This window comes from Ochotona curzoniae, unplaced genomic scaffold (assembly GCF_017591425.1).
Source record: "Ochotona curzoniae isolate NIBS_2020 unplaced genomic scaffold, NIBS_Ocur_1.0 contig_1, whole genome shotgun sequence".
NCBI lineage: Eukaryota > Metazoa > Chordata > Mammalia > Lagomorpha > Ochotonidae > Ochotona > Ochotona curzoniae.
Genome location: NW_024464918.1, coordinates 38,824,701 through 38,844,619, shown reverse-complemented (window position 1 = coordinate 38,844,619; position 19,919 = coordinate 38,824,701). Strand labels below are relative to the sequence as shown.

Sequence of the window (19,919 nt, the reverse complement as noted above, 5' to 3'; positions counted from 1 at the left end):
ACGCCGCCTGCTCCCCGCGGAAATTTTTAAAATTCTTCCGATTTGAGCTATCCACGGTGTCCCGAGTCGTGCGGAGAAGGGATGAAGGGATTTTATTAAATTCCCAGCTTCCCGCTTCCCCAGGGTGGCCAGTGGGTGAGGGCGGGGCTCACCATGCTGGGGGGCTGGGAGACGACAGGGTCAGGCATTGAATGTGCTCAAGGAAACGTGGCCAGGGCGGGGGGCAGGGACCTTTTCCGGGCCTGGAGTGGGTATGGCGGGGGTGGAGGGGCGGGCAGGCAAAAAGAGGGATGCTGATAGACAGGGGGAGGGGAGGAGCCCAAAAATGTCCTTACTGAGACAGGATCCGACCTACCAACACTGCGGTGGGGGAGGGAAGAGCGACAATGTCAGGTTCCTTCCTGGGTGGGCAGGAATTCTCCCACTCACTCCTGAGCAGGTACCCCTCTGACAACACGGCCACCTGCTCTGCACAGGATGGAACCCAGGCTGGCAGGAAGCCACACACACAGGCAGACAGAGCAGAAGCTCCCTGAAACTCCCCTCCCTAGACCCTGCCTGCACGCAAGGGGCTCCAAATGCCACACTATGACATGCCTTGCCCAGGTTAGAGCTGTCCCCAGCAGGAACCCACCAGCACCCATCTTGGCAGAGAAAGGACCGCTGACTCCTTCAGGCCACCAACACCACATGCCCTCCGCCACCATCTCCTTGCCCCAAAGCACCCCAGGAGTGTGAATGGCGACCTGAGGCTTGCCAACCTTGCTTGTCCCGCGCCCAAGCTAACAATTCTTGATCTTGGAGGCCTTACTTTTGACAATCTTTTGAAGAGCTGAGTACTGTCTTCCAGACACAGCCCACTGGGATAGCAGTTTCAGTTCAATGTCTCAGGTGCACGTGCACACACACACACAGTCCCCTCCATAATCCCATCTTTAAACATGCTGAGGATACAGGGGCTCTCGGTTAAAGCCATCAGCTCTGAGGCTAGAGAGGACAAAAGGGCACAGGAAGGGGAGTGGGGGAGACGGCTCCTCTACCTGCTGCAAGGCTAATCCTTGTCCTCACCCAGGTGGGACCACCGGGCTCTCTCCCAAGATGCTGCAGGCTGGGGGTGAGGCTTGGGAGGGAACGGGGGAAGGGGATGCAGACGCCAGACTACCGCCACCCCCCCCCCAGCACCTCCCTGGACTCACCTCTAGGGCCACCTCCTGGGAGCAGCCAGAAGTCTGGGCAACAAGGTCCAGAGACCCCATTCACCCCCATGCCCATTTCTTCAGCTTCCATCCCCACGCTACCCACTCCGGGAAAGAGCTTTTCTCTTCCACTCCCTCCCCCGACTCAATCAGGGACCGTGGATGGTCAGAAAGGCAGGACCCCACCCCCACTCCCAGTGGACATGCTGGGACCTCACCACTGGCTCTGCACTGCGACTCAACTGTGGCCCAGGCAGAACATGCCTGGCACTGGCCCCTCTGCCTCTACACCAACCCACCCCCACAAGGGGGGCCACAGCTGCTTTGGCAAACAGCCAGCATTAAGTTACTAACTCTGGGTTGTATTGATTCAAGGAGTCATCGGGGACCCAGCCAGGCCAACAAGGAGGAGAGAACCCATCAGTTGGTCCATCCGCTTGCCCTTCCAGCCTGCTACACTAGGAAGGGGAGGGAGGGAGACTGGAAACCCACCCCCTCACAGACACTGTTAGAGGTTTCTGGGTCTCCACCTCCTTCCACGCGCTCCAGCTCCTCCTTGTGCTAGGATACTAAGACAAACACCTTGCCAGGGCTCCAGGGCCCAAAAGGCCAGGGGGAGCATCTCCCCTAACCCTGGGAGGACAGCTGCCCGCTGCTAGAAGGTGGAAGAGGCCCATGCAGGGGCTCAGCCTCGGACCCTGCCTCTCCGGTGCAGCTCCAGGTGGGTGGGGGTTAGGGCCTTCCTCTTGCCTTTGCCCGCCCCTCAGCACCACCATGCCGCGGCAGCCCTGGTCTGGTTCTAATCGCCGCTGACTTCAGCTCCCTCTCTCCCTCTGCGCTCGCTCCCTCCCACCACCCTCCTCCCCCCCGCCCCTTCATTTCCACGGCTTTGGAAGCCTGCGCGTTCCAACTGTCTGCGTGCCAAGACCTTGCCGAGTCTGAAAGCTGCTGAAGTAACAGATCAGATTTTAGCAAGTGCTTTCCAGGCTAAGCGCCAAGCCCTCCTCTGATTCACGGCGAGCCCGAGTGAAGAGGGAGCAGGCGGGGAAGTAGGGCTGCACCACCTCGGGCGAGGGCGTACGCAGCGCGGCCCGCGCAAGTGGGCGCAGAAGCGGCCCTGGGCCCCGGTGCCCCGCGTCTCCCCGCGTCTCCCGCCTGTGCGTGTCTGTCTGTCTCTCTCTCTCTCTCTCTCTTTCTCTTTCTCTCTTTCTCTTTCTCCTCCAAACGCCTTCGAAACCGCAGAGTAATTTACAACTGAATCTCCCTCCCCGGACTCGAAATCCACTCGGCTTGAAACAAGCCTTTCTGTTAGGAAGAACGAGCGGCGATGTGAAGCGATGTTAAGCGGAGAAACCCCGTTCTCACCGCCCCAGGTCCCAACCAACTCCAGCGGCTGCGGGCAGCGGGCTGGGGGTCGGGGAACGCACATCGCCACGACTGGGAGTCGGTCGGCTCGCGAGTGGAATCTCCTCCCAGCCCACTCTGGCCCGAGCCCCTTGCTCTTAGCCAGATCTGACCGGTGCAGGGGCAGGGTGCGCGCGCGGAGCCGCCCTTCCGCGCCCTGGGAACAGGTGCACTGGGCTCGGCGCCCAGGAGGGGTGGGGCCCAGGGAGGGGGCGCGGCCCAGGAGAGTGGGGTCGGCTGGTACGGCGAGGCAGGGGCGAGTGTCCACGTACCTGTACCTGGAAGCACAGCAGCAGGAAGTGTAAACACCTGGAAGAGAGAAAGAGACGGAGAAGCGGTCAGTGGGACTCGAGGGAGGGGACCCGCGGACAGACGGACGCGTATCCCAGAAAGTCAGGGCGGGTAGGCCGAGCCTCGGGCACATACGACCAGGCAGGGTGGGTAACCTCGCTGTGCGGGCGCTTACAGGCAAGTGCAGGCGGAGGGCGCAGAATACATCGCTGGGCGGGGGAGGCGGCGGCTCCTAGCCCAGCCTGCACATGTCCGCTCAGCGCGGCCGGGACCGGGCGCCTCCGCCGCCGCCGCCGCCGCCGCCGCTGCTCTCTCCTCGCCGGCTGCTGCTGCAGACTCTGCTGCTCCGGGGCGCTCCGCGGCGCGCCCTGCGGCATCAGCGCCCCGCGCGGCTCCTCCCGAGCGCTGCGCCCTACGGGCTGGCGCGGGGGGCTGCGGGGCGGGCCGCCTCCGTGGCAGGAGGCTGCCCGGCCGGTGCGGGGGAAACTGGTTCAGCGCTGGCCGGCCGGTCGGCCGGGCGTCCGCGGGGAGGTTGGCTGGCTGGTCGGCTCACTCCAAAGACTGCATGCGCAGCGGGGCTAGGCAGTCAGGGCGCGCTCTCTGGCCGGGGCGCGGGGCTGCGCGGGGCCAGGGGTCAGCGCTCCAGGACCGGGGCGCGCGGCTGCAGCACGAACGCGTCACGGCCGCTCCGTCTGGGAGCCCGCCGGCTCATGTCTCCTCCTCCGCGTCTCTCCGGCCGTGCGCATCGCCGCCTCCCACCACTGGCGGCGGCCGGGGCGTTTTCTACGCGCGGGCGGCGAGGGGGCGGGGGGCCGGGGGCGGGCCCGGGCCCGAGCCGGCACAATGAGGATGCGGGGCCCGGGGGCTCCCCCCTCGGGGCGCGGCCGGACGGGCGCTCAGCTCGCCTGGGTGCGCCGCGCCCACATCAAAGGCGGCCCTGCCCGCTTGCCTGCCTGCTGCGGCCTCTCCACTGCCTCCGCCGCCTCCTCCTCCTCCTGGCGGCTCCGGATGGAAGGGGGGCGATCAGACTCTCGGCGACTGGACCCGCAGCTCCGTAGGAACAGCCCCGGCGAGACCGGGGCCCTTGCGTGCTGGAAGCCGTCGGAGCGCAGCGCCCGGTGCAAGTGACCCGCGCTAGAGCGCAAACATTGCTCCAATCTGGCGAGCGGCGGTCCCCCAGGACGCACTGAAGTGCGGGGCGTCCTCGTTCGCCCACAGTCACTACTTGCAGGCACACCCACCCGCCTCAGAGCGGGGGGTGTGGGGGAAGCGGTCAAGCCCAGCCCCCAGGGCGGCTCCGCTGAGAGAGGGAAGGAGGAGGGGTGTCGCTTTTACCACCCGGATGAGCCCACGCAAGACAGGGCAATTCCCAAGCAGCCCTCCCGGCGGGCTGACTACTCTAAGGGAGCCGGTCTTCGTCCTTCGCCGTGCCGGTCGCTGGAAGGGGAGGTTCCGGGACGTCTCTTCCCTGCCCCACCCCTGCCCCCTCTGGGGTTCCGGGGTCGCGGGGCTGCCCCCGCCGGGCTCCCAGATCGGCGAACCAGCTTTGGAAACACGTGGCTGCCACCTAGCGATGCTGAGGCGTCACTGCGCCCTAAACCGGGCGCGCCACGGGCCGGGGAGTAGCCAGAACTCTGGTCAGCGCCCACTCTGGGGCTAAGGTTCGCTTCCATTTGCACACTAAAGCGGCTCGGTTCTTTTGGCTAGGATGGCCTCCGATCCTTCCAGGGGCACAATGCCTGTCCTTGCCACCAGCCTCCAAAACTAGATATCCTCACACCCTGCCGTCAGTCAGCCAGGCTCTGTCTGGCCTGGTGCTAAAGCAAACAGGCCACAGTGGGAAAGAAACTGGAAAACAAGCTATAAAGCAAAACTCAGGAATCTGGACTCTTTGGTTAAAAGCCTCCTTGTGTTGTTGGTTGTGGTTAATATTCCCACTGAACTAGAACATAAACTGAGGCACACAGTATTTCCTAATCATGAGTCTGGAATGTCCGTGTTCATTCCAAGTATCAAACCGTCCTGCAAGCTATTCAAGTTTCAAAGCTAAAGCAACTTAAAAAAAAAGTGAAAGGTTGTGCTGGGGTTAGGGGCTAGAGTACGAGGGAGAGATTACTAGTTCATTTCCTACAGGCCCGGGGCAGCCAGCACTGGACCTGGAACTCGAACCAGGAACTCTTGATACAGGAGCCTCAAGAGACAAGATTAACCCACTGTGCCACAATGACGGCCCATAAACAGAGGCCATTTTAAAACAATCTGAAAACCTGCATGAGTAGATGCTGAATGATGGAAGAAGCTTTTGTGTGAAACAAAGCTAATTTTACATAGAAATTCTCGTTGCCGTAACTGCTTGTGACTATTTGAATGTCTCAAGACAAAGAGCGCCATCTTGTGACCACTGCCATCTTCCCAAATGCTGCTAGGGCCGGGCCCTGCGGGCAGAAGCCACCTGCAGAAGTGAGAGGCGCCTGGCCATCTCAGCCCGCTGCCTCCCATGGTGTGCCCGGGCAGAGGGCTAGACTGGAAGGAGATGCACTGATATGGGATATGGGTGTCAACCCAACAGCTGCGCCACAGTCTGCGCCCACAACCATCCTTCCTAACTCCATAGTCTCCGACATGCATGCCAAGGTCGGATGTGAAGACCAAGCACCATTAGAATGAGCAAAGATGCGAGAGCCAGGCCTGATGAGGTGGCCTAGTGGCTAGAGTCCTTGCCTTGCAAGTCCGTGCCAGGATCCCATATGAGCGCCGGTTCTAATTCCAGTGGCCCTACTTCCAATCCAGCTTCCTTCTTGTTGCCTGGGAAAGCTCTCAAGGATGGCCCAAAGCCTTGGGACCTTGCATCTGCTCCCATGTGGGAGACCCAGAGGAGGTTCCTGGCTCCTGCCTTCACATCAGCTCAGCTCTGGCCCTTGCAGTCACTTGGGGAGTGAATCATCGGATGGAAGATCTTCCTGTCTCTCCTCTGTGTATCTGACTTTACAATAAAAAATAATAAATCTTTTTTAAAAAGAGAGATGCCGGGACCAGGCCCTGTGATGCTCTCTGGAAAGACCTCACACATCCAGTGAAGGGGCGGGTGTTTTGAGCTCACCACCTAGCTTATTACAGTCACAGCTCTCTACATAATGACCTGGTTATATTGTGGAATGGACTATGTGGCTATTTAATGTCGTACCTCAAATGCTTGCTGATGTGTCCATTTGTCCAACCTGCCTCCAAATCACAATGGCCGTTTCAAAGTCCAGGGAATGGCTCTAGGCTCAGAGCACAAGGCCTGGCATCTGCATGTTGCCTCCAACATCCACAAAAATATGGTCAACAACAGTCATAACTGCAGGGACCATCCGGAGGCTGGCTCCTACATGCCGTTACTGATGGTTGCAGCTATGGTTCCCAAATTCTCACATTACACTCCTTCAGAATTTCACAAAATAGGGGAGGGGCTAGGCTCACCCCCAAGTTGGTTGAGGTATCTTACTAGAATGTCTTTAAGACAATTTTATCCAAAAGGCAGAAATACAGAGGAAATAGTGTTCAATCCGATGATTCACTCCCCAAACAGCTTCAACAACCAGAGCTGGGTCTGTCCGAAGCCAGGAGCCAGGAGCTTCTTCCAGAGCTCTCACATGGATGCAGGGGCCCAAAGAGCTGGGCCATCTTGCACTGGTTTCTGAAGGCCTTAGCAAGGAGCTGACACCCTCAAGGGATGGTAGCACTGCAGGCAGAGGAACAGCCTGCACGCCATGGTGCCACACCCTAACTGCAATAGCTTCACTTTGCTCATTCTCAAACTTGGCTTCACACGTCCCCCATATGACCCGTGTATCACATGCCTGAATCTTGGTGGGCCTTGATGGTGCCACCAATATGGGAACGCCTTACCAATTCTCTTATTGTCTACCTCGAGTCTAAATTTTAAAAATTATTTAGCATAGTGGAGATTGGTAGCAAAAAGTAAGGGCTAGCTTGCTACCACTTCTAGCAATTGGAGTGAATGAATCTCTCCTCTGTAGTTATGACTTAGCAGTAAAAAAACTTTTAAAGCCTGAGGGACTTGCAGAAAAACCGATGGCCGTCTACTTGCACACCATGCATTTTTCCATACATCTGAAGTTCAACTGCACGGTAGAAGCTGAAGCCTTGGGATCCACTACCAACACCAACCTCATGCTAGCGAGGGTAAACTGCATGGTCAGCAGTCTGACCGCCTCAGTCATGGTGTGCCTAGCCAGTAGCTGGACTGAAGCGACCAGCCAGCACCTTCCTTTACACTATCAAGGTAGCCAGATTACACAGGATATTCTTCCAAAAGTGATGCAGTATGGCGGAAATAAAGCAGCCCCAGGGCGTTCCACTCAGAATGGCCAAGTCCTTCAGACACCTAAACAATTATGTGAACCTGACTCCTATTAAGGCAAACAAAGGCAATTAACCCACCTTAGGCACCATCGTCTTCACAGTAACAACTGTGCCATTAGTTAAACGTTACTCCAGCAAGCCAAGTGAACTACTTCATTTGGAATTGGTGTGACACCACCCACCGTGAAGCAGGATCAAATCACGCTGGTGTGCCTCCAAGATGAGCAGGAAAGCATCATCTAAATGACACCTGCCAACTACCAAACCACTGGTGCCAGCCCCTCTGCCCCCAAATGGGTGGTATCTGGAGCTAGGAAGGCTAGCCCAAAAGGGCTAGGAGAGTAGACCCCAAAGGACTGTATCTTACATATAATCCTATAGCACACCACTAAATCTACAACTCGGGAGTCAGGAAGAGGGGGGCAAATGACGGCTCAGTTCTTTCCCTGCACACCCCACATAGGCACTGGTCTGTTTCAACTTCTGCATTTCCCTTCCAGCTCCCTGCTTGTGGACTGGGAAAGCAGTGGAAGCCAACACAAAGCCTTGGGGACCCTGCATCCACATGAGACCCAGAAGCTGGTCCTGGCTTCAGACCTGCTCAGCTGCACCCACTGGAGAGTGACCCAGTGGAAAGTCTATAAAATCTGCTTTTCTAATAAAATAAACACAGGAAGGGTGGGTGGAGGTAAACAAAATGAAATTGGGTGAATTAGTATTTTTCAGATTTTAGGTGCATTCCAATGACACAGGCACTTTGTTACAGCTAAAACTAAAACCGAGAAAAATTTAAGACAGAAAATAGTCTTTTCTAAAATTTAGACAAAGGAATGAGGAAAAACATGCAAGAGAATCAGACAAAGTCTAAGAACAGATACAAGTGAGACCCTGAAATCTCCCCCAAGATCGCCCAGAGTCCACCCAGGGCCCAACACAGGAATTCAAAGGAACATAGGCCAATCACAACTTAGGACCATGGCAAGACTGTGAGAAGATACACAACCTAGAAGGTAGCCTGAAGCATTGTAAAAATACCGAAAATTACTATACTTCTCCAACATACTTGTAAAATACTGCACCACAGCAGAGAAAGCGTAGTGATACAGCCAACAGACTCCACAATGAACAAACTGAGAAACAGCCACTCAAATTTTTTTTCTTACTAGATGGTTGCATACAGGCTATGAAAAACTTCACTATGTGTTCCAACTGGCCAGATTTCGTTTGGGACGGAAGTTGAGGTCAGGAGGTGGGAATGTAAGAGGTACTGTAATTGTCAGATACTGGTGTTAACTCCAGGGAGTATTTCCAGGGACAGAAACTGTCTCATGTTAAACCTCCTTCCTTGAAGCATAAAAAAAGTGAATAGAAGAGTAACAGTTCTACTTTATTAAAATACTGAGTTTATTTCACATGTATATTTGTCTCCCCACCATTTCCACGTCTGCCCACCGCTACTACTGTGTCCTATCATAACATTCCATACATACTTAAAACCAAGCAAAGGGTGGAGCTCCATCTTTTAAAAACTAAACAGGCATTTTGAACAACACATTCTTGGCAATGGAACCTGGACAACATTTATCAAACACGGCAGGGAAAGTTCTCACTCTTCATTATAAAAAAGGACAGCCAGATATCAACTGTTACAGAAATGAAATAAGACGGAAAATTTTAACAAACTGTTTAAACTATTTTCTTAAAGAGACTTCCTCCACTGCCAAAGATCTTGAATAGCCTGGAAGGGAAAAAAAAGACACATGGTTAAGGGAGCCACAGTATTTCATAAGCATCAATCAGTCCTATCTCTTCCCAAAGCTCAACATCCACCAGTCACACTCCAGGTGATCAAGAACCAATTCTGAGACACACTCAAGCTAAGTATTCAGATTTATTCAACAGTACACGAATACAATTTAACATCATGGCCAATTGGGCCAATACACGGCCTTCAGCCTGCAGATCAGCTTTAGGGTCTGCCTGCCAATTGATAAGTTTCAAAGATTTTTACTTCACTGTTTCCCTGCACTGATCTTACCTCCCTCATCTCACACGGAATCACTTCCGTTGGTTTGTCCATGAGAGAACGTGACTGTCATCACCCTCAGCCAGCCCAAGATGCACTTGTACTGTACCATCTTGCTCAACTGTACCATCCTCGTGAACTAGAAATGTCTACCAGTAAGGGGAAAGCAGCATCTCTTGCTTAACACACGTGATTCGTATTCAAACTGGCAGAGACCAGCTCTGGCCGTTGAGACCATTTGGAGGAATGAGACAGTTTTTTGGAAATCCCTGTATCCCTCTCTGCAACTCTACCTTTCAGATAAGAAACATTAAGAACCTACATGGCCTTTTAAATACATCACACGACAGTGCTTTAGAAAAACAGGATTGTCCAACAGGCCTCCATTTGACATTAACTATCAAAAATGCTGCGTGAACCGCATTCAGGTGGTCAGGGGCAAAATGATGTCACCCACTCTGCAGATCTGCTGGCCTATCTGCACAAAAGTTCAACTTATTCTTACTCGAGTTTTTCATAAACATTTGCTATTGATATTGGAAGGGATTTTAACTGACAAAGCCTTGTAAGCAAGTCCTCCTGAGAAAAATACTGTACCAGCCAAAGGAGAAGTTTCCTATGTTAACCAATTCACTTAGAGCCAATAACTCGACAAGCTCAGCATTCCTAATACAAACCCCCAAATGTTCCCAAATCCATACTTCTCAGACAGTGCTCTAGGACAGGAGACATGTGAATACTTGTCTGTGCATCCCAAAATAAGAAATAAGTCTGGTTGAGACATAATCAAATACTAACGTTTAGTATAACAAAACTCATCCTGGCAGTTAAAAAAAATTCCACTTCTGGTATTAATGCAGTCATTTCAGTGCAAAGACTGATATCACATAATGTGGAGGGCCAAACTCACCCAGACTTTTCTTGATCAAAAACGTGTTTACAGCTCTTTTCCACCATTCAATACTGAATTAACAACTGCACAATAGTTCCAAAGCAGGCAGAGCACATCCGTCTGTTGGCTCACTTTAAGTGCCTGCAAAGGCTGGTGGCTGCGAGAGCAACCAAGGTCTTGCCTAGGGTGGGTGTCGCCCTCTCGCTGCCTTCTAGCAGGTGCAGTGAGGACCCACAACAAAGAACTCTGGGTACCAGCAAACAAGAAATACAGGCCATCTGAAGAGCTGGCCATTTAATGACAGCCACAGAATCCTAACTGCAGTGTCAAAAAGCTAAATCGCTAAGATACAACCCCATTCACAGAATCAAAACCCAAATTTGAAGCATGGTCAGGTTAGACTAAACTCCGTCTGCCCATGGCCCTGGCCGTGCGGAAGGGCTCCCATTGCACACGGGCTGCTTCATTTGCCCAGGCAAGAAGTAGATGCCTAAGCTCCTGGGACCCTGAACCTGCATGGAAGGCCCAGAGCAGCAGCTGGCTCCAGGTGACCTTTCCCTTTTAAATAATGACAAAATTTAAACTCAATGTTCTTCTAAAGCGTTTGTACAATTTTGAAGAAAACTGCAAATAGGCTGGCATAAACAAGTCCGTTTTCTATAACCAATGAAAAACATTCATATAGTATAAATGCAACATCACCTTCCTCCTCTAGACTGACTTTAGCAGACTATCAAGAAATCCAAGCAGACTTCAAGCAGCCAAACAGAACAGCAAGGTAACCAGAGCATTTCGCCGGCCACCAAGACAGCACCGAAGTCAAACCAAGAGGTAATTTGCCAGCTATGAAAGCTGGGGAAATGCACAAGATGTTGTCTCTCACTCTGCCAGTGCAGCTCTTAATGGTTCCCATGTTATTTAATCCAGTGTGTTGTCTGGTTAAGAGCCAACACTGAAAAGCAGAATATTAATAAATCACAGAAATCTGGATTTAATTACATCCTCCAAAAGTTAAGTTACCTCCTGGTCAGTCATCCGGAAGCAATTCTTCACGTAATTGACAAATTTGGCTTCCACTTTGGGAAGAGAACCACCCTAATGGGAAAGAAAATGAAGGGTAAGCACCGAAAAACGCCAATTTAGAATGTGAGTAAGATCTGCATGCCACTGCGTGGCCGGCTCACTGCTGCATCTCTCCTGTTGCGAGGATTCCACTAGACTCAGCCGCACAAGACAGGCGAGGTTCTACAGGTACAAAGGCACTCCGCCACGTGTCTTGTCAAGCACCATCTACCACCTAGAACCAAGTACATGCCCCTTTGGAAAACCACAAAATACTTAATATTTCACAAAGAGCTAAGGTCCAACACCATAACCAGAATACAGGAATCATGTAAAACTGAAAAGTGTAGAATCTAGCATTTCAGTAATCTGCAAGTAACATTCTCATTTCCTTAAATCATGGCTGAGTAAAGCGGCAGCCACACCCGTGAGTAAAACCAAGTGCTTTGTCACAGGAAGCACTACCATGCCAAAGGGACCATACTGTGTACTGTGCCCTGCCACCTTTAAATTATTGTCACATACATTCTCACTTTACGATTCAAACATTTATTAAGCAGCTAAGGATACAAAAGGGGATTCACAATTAACAAAACTGGGTATATGCACATGTAACAGACAAAGGTCACTGAATGAGTGCCCGGTGCTAAACAGGAACTGCTTCCAGCCTAGAAGGGGCAGTAGTGCTCAGGACTGTTCAATTCGCCTGCAATTAAACCAAGCAAAGGATCACATTAAAACCTGGGGGAGAGGATCTAAAAGCCATGTTAGCACCGTACACAGGGGATAATCAGTGACATGAGGCTGCAGCGTTTACACTGTGGCTGTAAATACTTTTTTCCACACATGGGCAAAGGAGCCAGCAGGTTGTCCTCACCATGCCACATTCATTCCCATTAAGTAGGATCAAAATATTTGTACTATTAAAGTTGCTATGAAATGCAACAAGGACATCTAGATCCATGATTCCACTCGGCATATTGTTCAGTTACAAAAATCTAATCTGAAATCATTTAAGTGGTAGATCAAGAGCTGATCCCATAACTATTACTCAAATGTACTTGACTGAGGACGCCTTCATAAGGGCAAATGGAAGGGACTGGATCATCAAGAAAATATTTCTTTATGCTAAGCTGGAACAGCCGTGTTGCTACTTCTGCAGCTGCTTGCAACTGAAGGTTTGCCACCCTCTGCTGGTCCTAAAAGGTATGACAAGCAGAGTGCAGGCAATGTTTCTCTAACACCTAAGGTCAGAACATCTCGCAACCACAGTGCTTTACAATGGAAGACATACAAACATACACACTATTACTTATTCCGCTAATTTCAGAATACACAGGTTAAAAAAGGAGTTAGCATTCCGGTTTATTCAAACATCAGACAGCCTCTCTGTAGGGTTACTCACTTTTTCTATACTTGCTTGCATTTTTGCTTTAATGTCTTCTACAGAACTAGGTCCTTTTGGCGTCTTTGGAGTTTTTTCCTGTTTTTTGAATGATTCTTGCCCCTAGAGGAAAAGTTTAATTTCAAATTTTCATGAACAGCTCGGGGGTGGGGGAGTGAGGGAAAAAAAAAAAATCAAACCCATCTCCATGGCTTCCTCCAGTTACTCTTACAATCCTTCCTAATTTACAAGCACACAACCTGGGGGAGATATTCATGCTGAATTTACATTTTAGTTCAAACATGAGATCAGCTCAGCTGCAACTTCCTCGCACCTCCCAAAGCCGCCGGCTGCACCCCGACAGGGCTCAGAACCTCCACGGAGGCTGTGGGCTTCTCGCCACTTACTTTTGACCTTGGTGTAGATGGTTTGGAGTCTTTTCCATTCTGGTTTGATTTCTGTGCATTCTTGGCTGGCGTATCTCGTACAGACTGAAAGTAGAAACCTTAATCAGAAATCTCACTACATAAATTCAAAGTGCAAGCAGACTGCCAACAGAGGAACAGTCCTTCTGATGGAAGGCTGCCCAGAGCCAACTGTCAGCAAGCCTGCCCTGCTGCTCGCAGGTCAACAGTACTGAATGGCAACCTACTTTCTTCACTGGAGCTTTTTCTTCAGCTTCCTCGTCATCAAAATCATCATCATCATCACTACAAAGGAAACAGGACACATTTAACAACTTTGCAGTAACAAAGAAAAGCAAAATCTAAGACATTTGCTCCATGTTCACTGCAGCACCGCTCACTAGCCAGAGCAGCACCTGGACATGGCAGTGGCTGGACAGACGGGAAGTGACCACACCACTCGGTGCTGAGCCAGAGCCTCGGTCAAACCCAGGCCCGAAAGACAACACTCTTCACAGCCAACACCATCAAGACACAGCTGACTCCTTTGTAAATGTCTTTAATGTTTATTAGGGCAGGACCCGGTGCGATGGCCCAGAAGCTTAAGTTTTCGCCTTGCAAGCACTGGGAGCCATCATGGGCAGTGATTCTAATCCTGGTGGCCCCACTTCCCATCCAGATCCCTGCTTGTGACCTGGGAAAGCAGAAGAGCCTTAGACCCTACAACCATGCGGGAGATTGGAAAGAAGCTCCTGGCTTTGGACTGGCACAGCTCCCGCTGTTGCAAATGCTTGGGGAGTGAATCAGCAGATGAAGATCATCTCTTTCTCCTCTGTGTATCTGACTTCCCAATAAAAAAATACATATTTAGAAAGATAAAATATAAGCATAAAGGGTAATATAGCATCTACACCAAAAGGCAAAACTACTCATATTCACGATTTGATCTGGCAATGGTTCACAGTAAAAGCAAAAAAAAAAAAAAAAAAAAAAAACACCCAAGGCCACCATCTAGACAGAAGTTAACTCAATTTGCAAACTTGCAAATAAACTGTAGCAATGTTTTAAATGGCCAAGGGATCTGAATACATCTCTCCAAAGACACAACATGGTCAATACAATCAAGCCTGCCCATCAGTCAGAACGGAAACAGACGCCACCAATGACAAGCACAGTTCTGAGCAAGGCCTCGCAGTCCCTTTAACTAAGCCTCCAAGAGGTCAATGAAGTGTGCAGAATCAGCAAACCCATGAGTAAATGTACAGAGCGAATTCACTAGCTGAGGAACAAGCCCATCATCACTAGCGGTGGTTGGAGGGGTTGGAGACAGGTATAACACTGCTCGGCCTGTGCTAATGCGCCATCGCCAGGAGACCAGACGAAGCAACATCACTAACCATGATAAACATCGTAATGCAATCTTAAGATTGACTTGACAAACTAATCCTCTACCTTCAAGTGCCTCAAACCCTATGAATGCCAGTTTGTGTCCCAGCTGCGCCACTTCCCTTCCACCTCTGCACATGTGGCCTGGGTAAACAATGCAAGCTGGCCCAAAGCCTCAGGAGCCTGCAAAGGTGTGGAGAGCCTCAACAAGATCCTGGCCTCCTGGTTCAGTTCTAGTCCAACGGGGAGTGAACCACAGATGGAGACCCTCTCCAGTTGGTGTCTCCATCTCTGCACTGCCCAAAATGCACATGGAGAAACCTCAGCAGCAAAGGTACCCAGTCTGGGCATGTCCCGATGGCTCACTCATGGCCTATAGAAACAAATCCCAGGTGCTTGGGAGCTCAGCCTCCTGGGTCAGCCTGGCCCACTGGCCCTCTTAACTGCAGTTGACGGCATCCCCTAACTGGGTGCTGGGCCTCCTGCTGATGCACGCCCGGGAAGATGATCAGATACAGGGGACAAGCACCATGGTTGGCGATGAAGCTACTTCCTGAGCATGGAATCCCAGCTACCCACTGCTCGACAAGATGGCTCAAGAGCCCGGGGCCTTGCACCCGGGTGGCGTTTGCTTCTGACTCCTGCTCAGATACCACATGTACAAAACATGTAAATATTACTTAAAAAGAGAAGCACACACCAAAATCCTTTACAGAAAATCTAAAATGTGCAGAAAGGTATCTGAAGCTGTGCAGCCTGTGCCTGGTCTCAACACACAGAAGACTTTAAAAACTCACTGCCAACCACTGGCCACACGCACCTCTTCAAGCTATTAGAAAAAAAGAATCACCCACAACAACGTCAAGTTTCTAAAGACATGCTACTCACTCTTCATCATCATCGTCATCATCGTCATCCTCATCATCGTCTTCATCAGCAGCAAGCTTTACTTTTTTCTTGGAAAGAAAAAACACTCATGAGCAAATGCCATTTGTTAAACTTGGGAGACAAAATCCAGTGGCATCACATCCCTACCTGGGGCACCTTGCTGCCCCCGCCAGGGGCCGATCGCTTTCCAGACATAGTTAACAGCTTCACATCTTCCTCCTCTTCATCTTCTGACTCTGCATCTTCCTCCACGGCTGGAATACAATCACATGGAATCCTCAGAAGCCTTCCAACACTTACAACATGGGAGATTTAATTGGCACTAATTCTGTTCATTGTTTAAATGCTAACACTGCCGTTCCATTTGCAAATAAAAATCTCCACTTAAGCTTGCTATGAACAGCAATAAAAATGAACAGCGCAATAGCCTAGTGGCTAATGTCTTTGCCTTGCAGGCACCAGGATCCCATGCCCCAGCCGCCCTACTCTCCTTCCAGCTCCCTGCTTGTGGCCTGGGAAAACAATAAAGGATGGCCCAAAGCCTTGAGACCCTGCACAGCCACCCATGGGAGGCCAGGAAGAGCTCGTGGCTTGGGACTGGCTCAGCTCCATCAGTTGCGGCCACTTGGGGAGTGAACCATCGGACGGAAGGTCTTTCCTCCTCTTGATATATCCGTCTTTCCCATATCAATGAATAAATCTGACTTTCCAATAAAAAACAAATCTTTAAAAAAATAAAAGATCTCTATCCTCTGCAAAATCTGCCTTGCAAATAACTAAGAAAAAAAAGTAGTTTCTTTAAATTCAAATTGGGAACCAAGCCAAATGCAGGACTACACGGAATAATAAATATAAACATACCTACTAAGTGCTGTCCACTAATGTGCACAGGTCCTGAACCACACTTCAATCTTAAGACCACAGGTGGTGTTATTTCAAAGCCTCCAAGGGAAACCTAAAATGGAGATTTTTCAATCACAACATGAAAATAACACTGCAGCAAACCCATACACAGAAAGAAACCAGCGAATCTTTTTCCAAGTCTACGTTCGAACTTATTTGTGCAGGTGACCATTCAAACCCCCCAGTGAAACAAAAACGTTGCTGATGACTAAGTAGATAAAGCAAATAAAAATCTCATTTTCTATCTCCACGCGAAGACTACATCCTAGCATTGAAACTGAAGTCCAAGTGCTCTTACTGTTGGCTGTACAGACATCTTCAAGGTTGCCAGTGTGACTTTAATTGGACTGCCCTCATAGTTCATGGCCTCGGCTTCAACAATGTGCAGCTCGTCCTTGGCACCAGCACCCAGGCTGACCTGCAAACAGAATCCGACTTCAGCTTTGGTCATTCTGGCGCTCCTCAAACAATCCTGCCCCCAGACATCTTCCTGTAAAGCTTTCACTGTTACCGTTTTAACATCAGCGTATTTCTCATCAAGTATGACTACCTTACACCCACTAAGTACCTACAAGTGAGTGGGCGTGTCTGGTGAACCCAAGATTTCACTTGTCAGCTTTCACTATTCAACTGCACAAGCACATAAGCAGTGCCTGGTTTCCCGCCACATGTTCAGAGTTGGCGTAAAACCCGGTTATAAAAACACTGTTAGGCTGAAATCATGAAAGGTCTTAATTACCGTTCTCAAAGATAACTGGTGCTCATTTTCATCGTTGTCCACTTTAAAGTGGTAATCTTTGTCAGCCTTTAGTTCACAGCCTGTAAAGAAACGAAAAGCCAATGACAACAGGCAGAAATGTATAACACTCCTACTTTCTCAATACAATTTCCCAACTTCACTACTAGATAAAGTGGAGAGATCAGGTTTTCCACCATTTCCCATGCGAGCTTCTTTATATCAATTACAGTTCAAAGACCAAGCTTCTCATCTCACTATCTACCCTTGGGTCAGGGCGACAATTACGCTGCACCAGAGCAGCTTCCAGGATCTGGTAATCAGGCCGTAAGCTATAACCAAGCCTAAGGCGCCCAGGATGGCTCAGACGCGACCTGCAAAGCTCGTTACATGGCCAACAGCCCGTCCTGGACAGGAAACAGCACGTGTTAGGAGACAGGCTAACCTAGGAAGAGCCAGAGGAACGTCTGGCTTCACCCAGCAAACCCCTGAAACGGTCTCATCTCACTCCTTAAGGTGTACTGCAGCGAGCGAGTTCCACCCCGAGCAGACGGCTGCATGTTCTACCACTCAACACCCAGATTGTTGAGCACGTTACAAGTCGCTGCCAATCTCAGCGACTTCCACGTTAAACTCAGGGCTACGCTATCTCAGCTATCTAACCTACAAAGAAATGGCCAAACGCAACAATGTGGGTAGGGCCCACGGTGCTCAGTACCCGGTTACACTTAGGCAGTCCTCGAGGTTGGACACACACACTGCAAAACCAGCCCATGCACACACCTTCCAGACGATACGCCCCGCGCCTCTGCAAGCTCGCGTCTGGATTTGCATTTGTAAGTGCGGCCTTCCCATCACTGCCACGTGGGTGAAGACCGCCCAGCAGGGAGACGGAAGAATGAGCTCCATCCGGACAAAGGACTCCGGAATCGGCGCGCTCCCCTTCCTAGGACTTCTCCCATCACCTCTTGGGGAAGATTCGGGGTGCGCTGACAAATGCCAGGGCCCCGGATGCAGAGCCCACACCCCTCCCTCCGCCCGACCACGTGGCCACCACGTGCTCCCGGGGGCCGCGGCCTCGCCGAGCCCGGCCGCACCTCCCCTCTGGGCCTGGGGCGCGGGCAGTCCCCCCGGAATTCCCGCAGCGCCGCCCCGCTGCCCTGCAGGCCTCACCGCGCACCCACCCGCCTGCGGACGCCCCAGCCCGCCGAGCGCACAAACCCTCCGAACCCCAAAGCCGCCTGGAACGCTACCCCGTAACCCGGGCAACGCGAACCCTGGGCGGCCGCGTGGGGGCCTCGAGACCCAGGCCTTGGCACGCCCCAGGCCGCTCGGGCCCGGCCTCCAGCCTCCGGGGTCCCGGATCCCTTCCTAATCCTCCCGGCCTCGCTCCCCTCCCCCAACCACGCCGCCAGGCCCCGCTCGCCTCGCTCCAACGCGCCCCCGCCCCATCGCCACCGCCGCGGCTACCGAAAAGATAGTTCTGGGGCCTCAGGGGGCTCATGTCCATGTCCATCGAATCTTCCATGGGGCGCTGGGACGAACTCGGGCGAGAGAGAAGGCGGACGGAGAGAGGACGCCCACTGCTGCAAAGAACAGCCGCGCAGGACGGAATCACGCCAGGGAAAGGACGCGGGCTCCCCGCGCTTATATATAGCCTCCTGAAATCTCGCGAGGTCTGCCCGAGCCCCGCCTCCGCGCGCGTGCTCCGCAGGGCCTTCTGGCCGCGCGGCCGCGCCACTGCGCACGCGCCCCTCGGCCTCCTGCGCTCGGCCTCGCCCCCCACCTCCGCCAGGTGCTTCGCGGGCTCGCACTGGGCACGCGCACTCAGGAGCCAGCCCCACCCCTGCGTCGCCGTCGGCCGTACGCATGCGCACTTCTCCTCCCAAGGGGGCGCGCTGCGGCTCCACGTCCTCCCCGGCCCCGGCGCAGCCCACCCTGCAAGATGGCGACAGGTTTCCTCAGCCGAGCTGCAGGGGCAGGGTAAGCCGGCCGGGCCAGAGCCAGGAAGAGGTTTCATTTCGCCTTCCTCTAATCCGCTGCGAGCCTGCAAAGCGGAACAGATCACTTGGGGGTTCTGACTCGTCCGAAAGCCTGGGCTCGGTGCTGACGGCCTCCCCACAGCCGAAGTAAGGTGCCAGAGGAGAGAACGCAGCACGGGTTAATCTCTATTGGCCAGACTTACTCTATTGTGTCTTCCTGTAGCGAGGCCCCTTTCGGGGGGGGAAAAAAGCAATAAAAACCCAAGTTCTCCTCATCTTTCTGCCATTTTGGGGTCAAAAAGGTATTGAACCTCCTCATCGGAGTTTGGGGTACACAGCGTTTGGCACTCATTGTGAAGGCATGAAACGCTTGAACTTTAATTCGAATCTCTGGGAATAGAGCATTTTAAACTACATCCTGACAAGCACCCCACCCTGAGCACTGTTTTTGTTTGTTGTTGTTGTTTAAGGATAATACTGATTATCTCATTTACCTCTACAAATCCAATCAGGAAACAACTGAGTAAAAAATGATAGAGATATACCCACTGCATTTTTTTTCACCAAAAATAAGGCAGTGGAGATATCAACTGTAACACATGTGAGTCCATTGTTAATTAAAAAATAAAAAATGACAATACTATGGGGAAGCCAGATACAGAATAATCTGCCTGGAGCCAGAGGTCCCCCCCCCCCCAATTTTCCCTACACCTAACTAAAAAAAGAGTTGTTCAACCCATTTCTCGAGTCTTTGACCATTAGAATTCTGAGACTTGTATTATGATCTCAACATTCCCAAAGGGCACCTGTTCCTGCCCTGGCTGTTCCAATTCCCACCCTGCTCCCTGTTGATGGCCTGGGAACAGAGTATCTGGAGAAGCAGCTGAGGACAGCTCAAGTGCCTTGAGCCTTGCATCCATGTGGGAAACCCAGAGGAAGTTCCTGGTCCTGGCTTCTGCCTAGCCCAGTGCTGGCCCCCTCAGCAAACTGGATTGTG

General features: G+C 51.8%; 2 protein-coding genes across 6 annotated transcripts in view; both read right to left on the bottom strand.

Moving 5' to 3' along the window:
* Positions 1–3,648, bottom strand: part of FGF18 (fibroblast growth factor 18) — a 33,149-nt gene extending 29,501 nt beyond the window's left edge. Inside the window, exons 1-2 of the mRNA XM_040976763.1 lie at positions 3,067–3,648; positions 2,873–2,909 (exon numbers count right to left, since the gene is read on the bottom strand). Of these exons, the coding sequence (XP_040832697.1) occupies positions 2,873–2,909; positions 3,067–3,098 (69 nt within the window). The 5' untranslated portion in view covers positions 3,099–3,648. The remainder of the gene's footprint in view (positions 1–2,872; positions 2,910–3,066) is intronic.
* Positions 3,649–8,642: 4,994 nt separating this feature from the next.
* On the bottom strand, positions 8,643–18,586 carry NPM1 (nucleophosmin 1). 5 transcript variants are annotated; one of them, XM_040972165.1, is made up of 11 exons: positions 18,411–18,586; positions 16,944–17,023; positions 16,503–16,622; positions 16,163–16,256; positions 15,449–15,555; positions 15,302–15,369; positions 13,276–13,333; positions 13,031–13,114; positions 12,645–12,746; positions 11,198–11,272; positions 8,643–8,997 (listed from the first exon to the last, which is right to left on the bottom strand). In XM_040972165.1, exons 1-11 carry the CDS (start codon positions 18,466–18,468, stop codon positions 8,959–8,961), a joined length of 885 nt encoding a protein of 294 aa, XP_040828099.1. In that variant the 5' UTR covers positions 18,469–18,586; the 3' UTR covers positions 8,643–8,958. The 5 variants fall into 5 exon arrangements, with proteins under 5 accessions (XP_040828099.1, XP_040828100.1, XP_040828101.1 ...); XM_040972166.1 differs by having other exon boundaries at positions 16,944–16,984; positions 18,411–18,570; XM_040972167.1 differs by lacking the exon at positions 13,031–13,114 and having other exon boundaries at positions 18,411–18,570.
* Between the last annotated feature and the right edge of the window lie 1,333 nt (positions 18,587–19,919).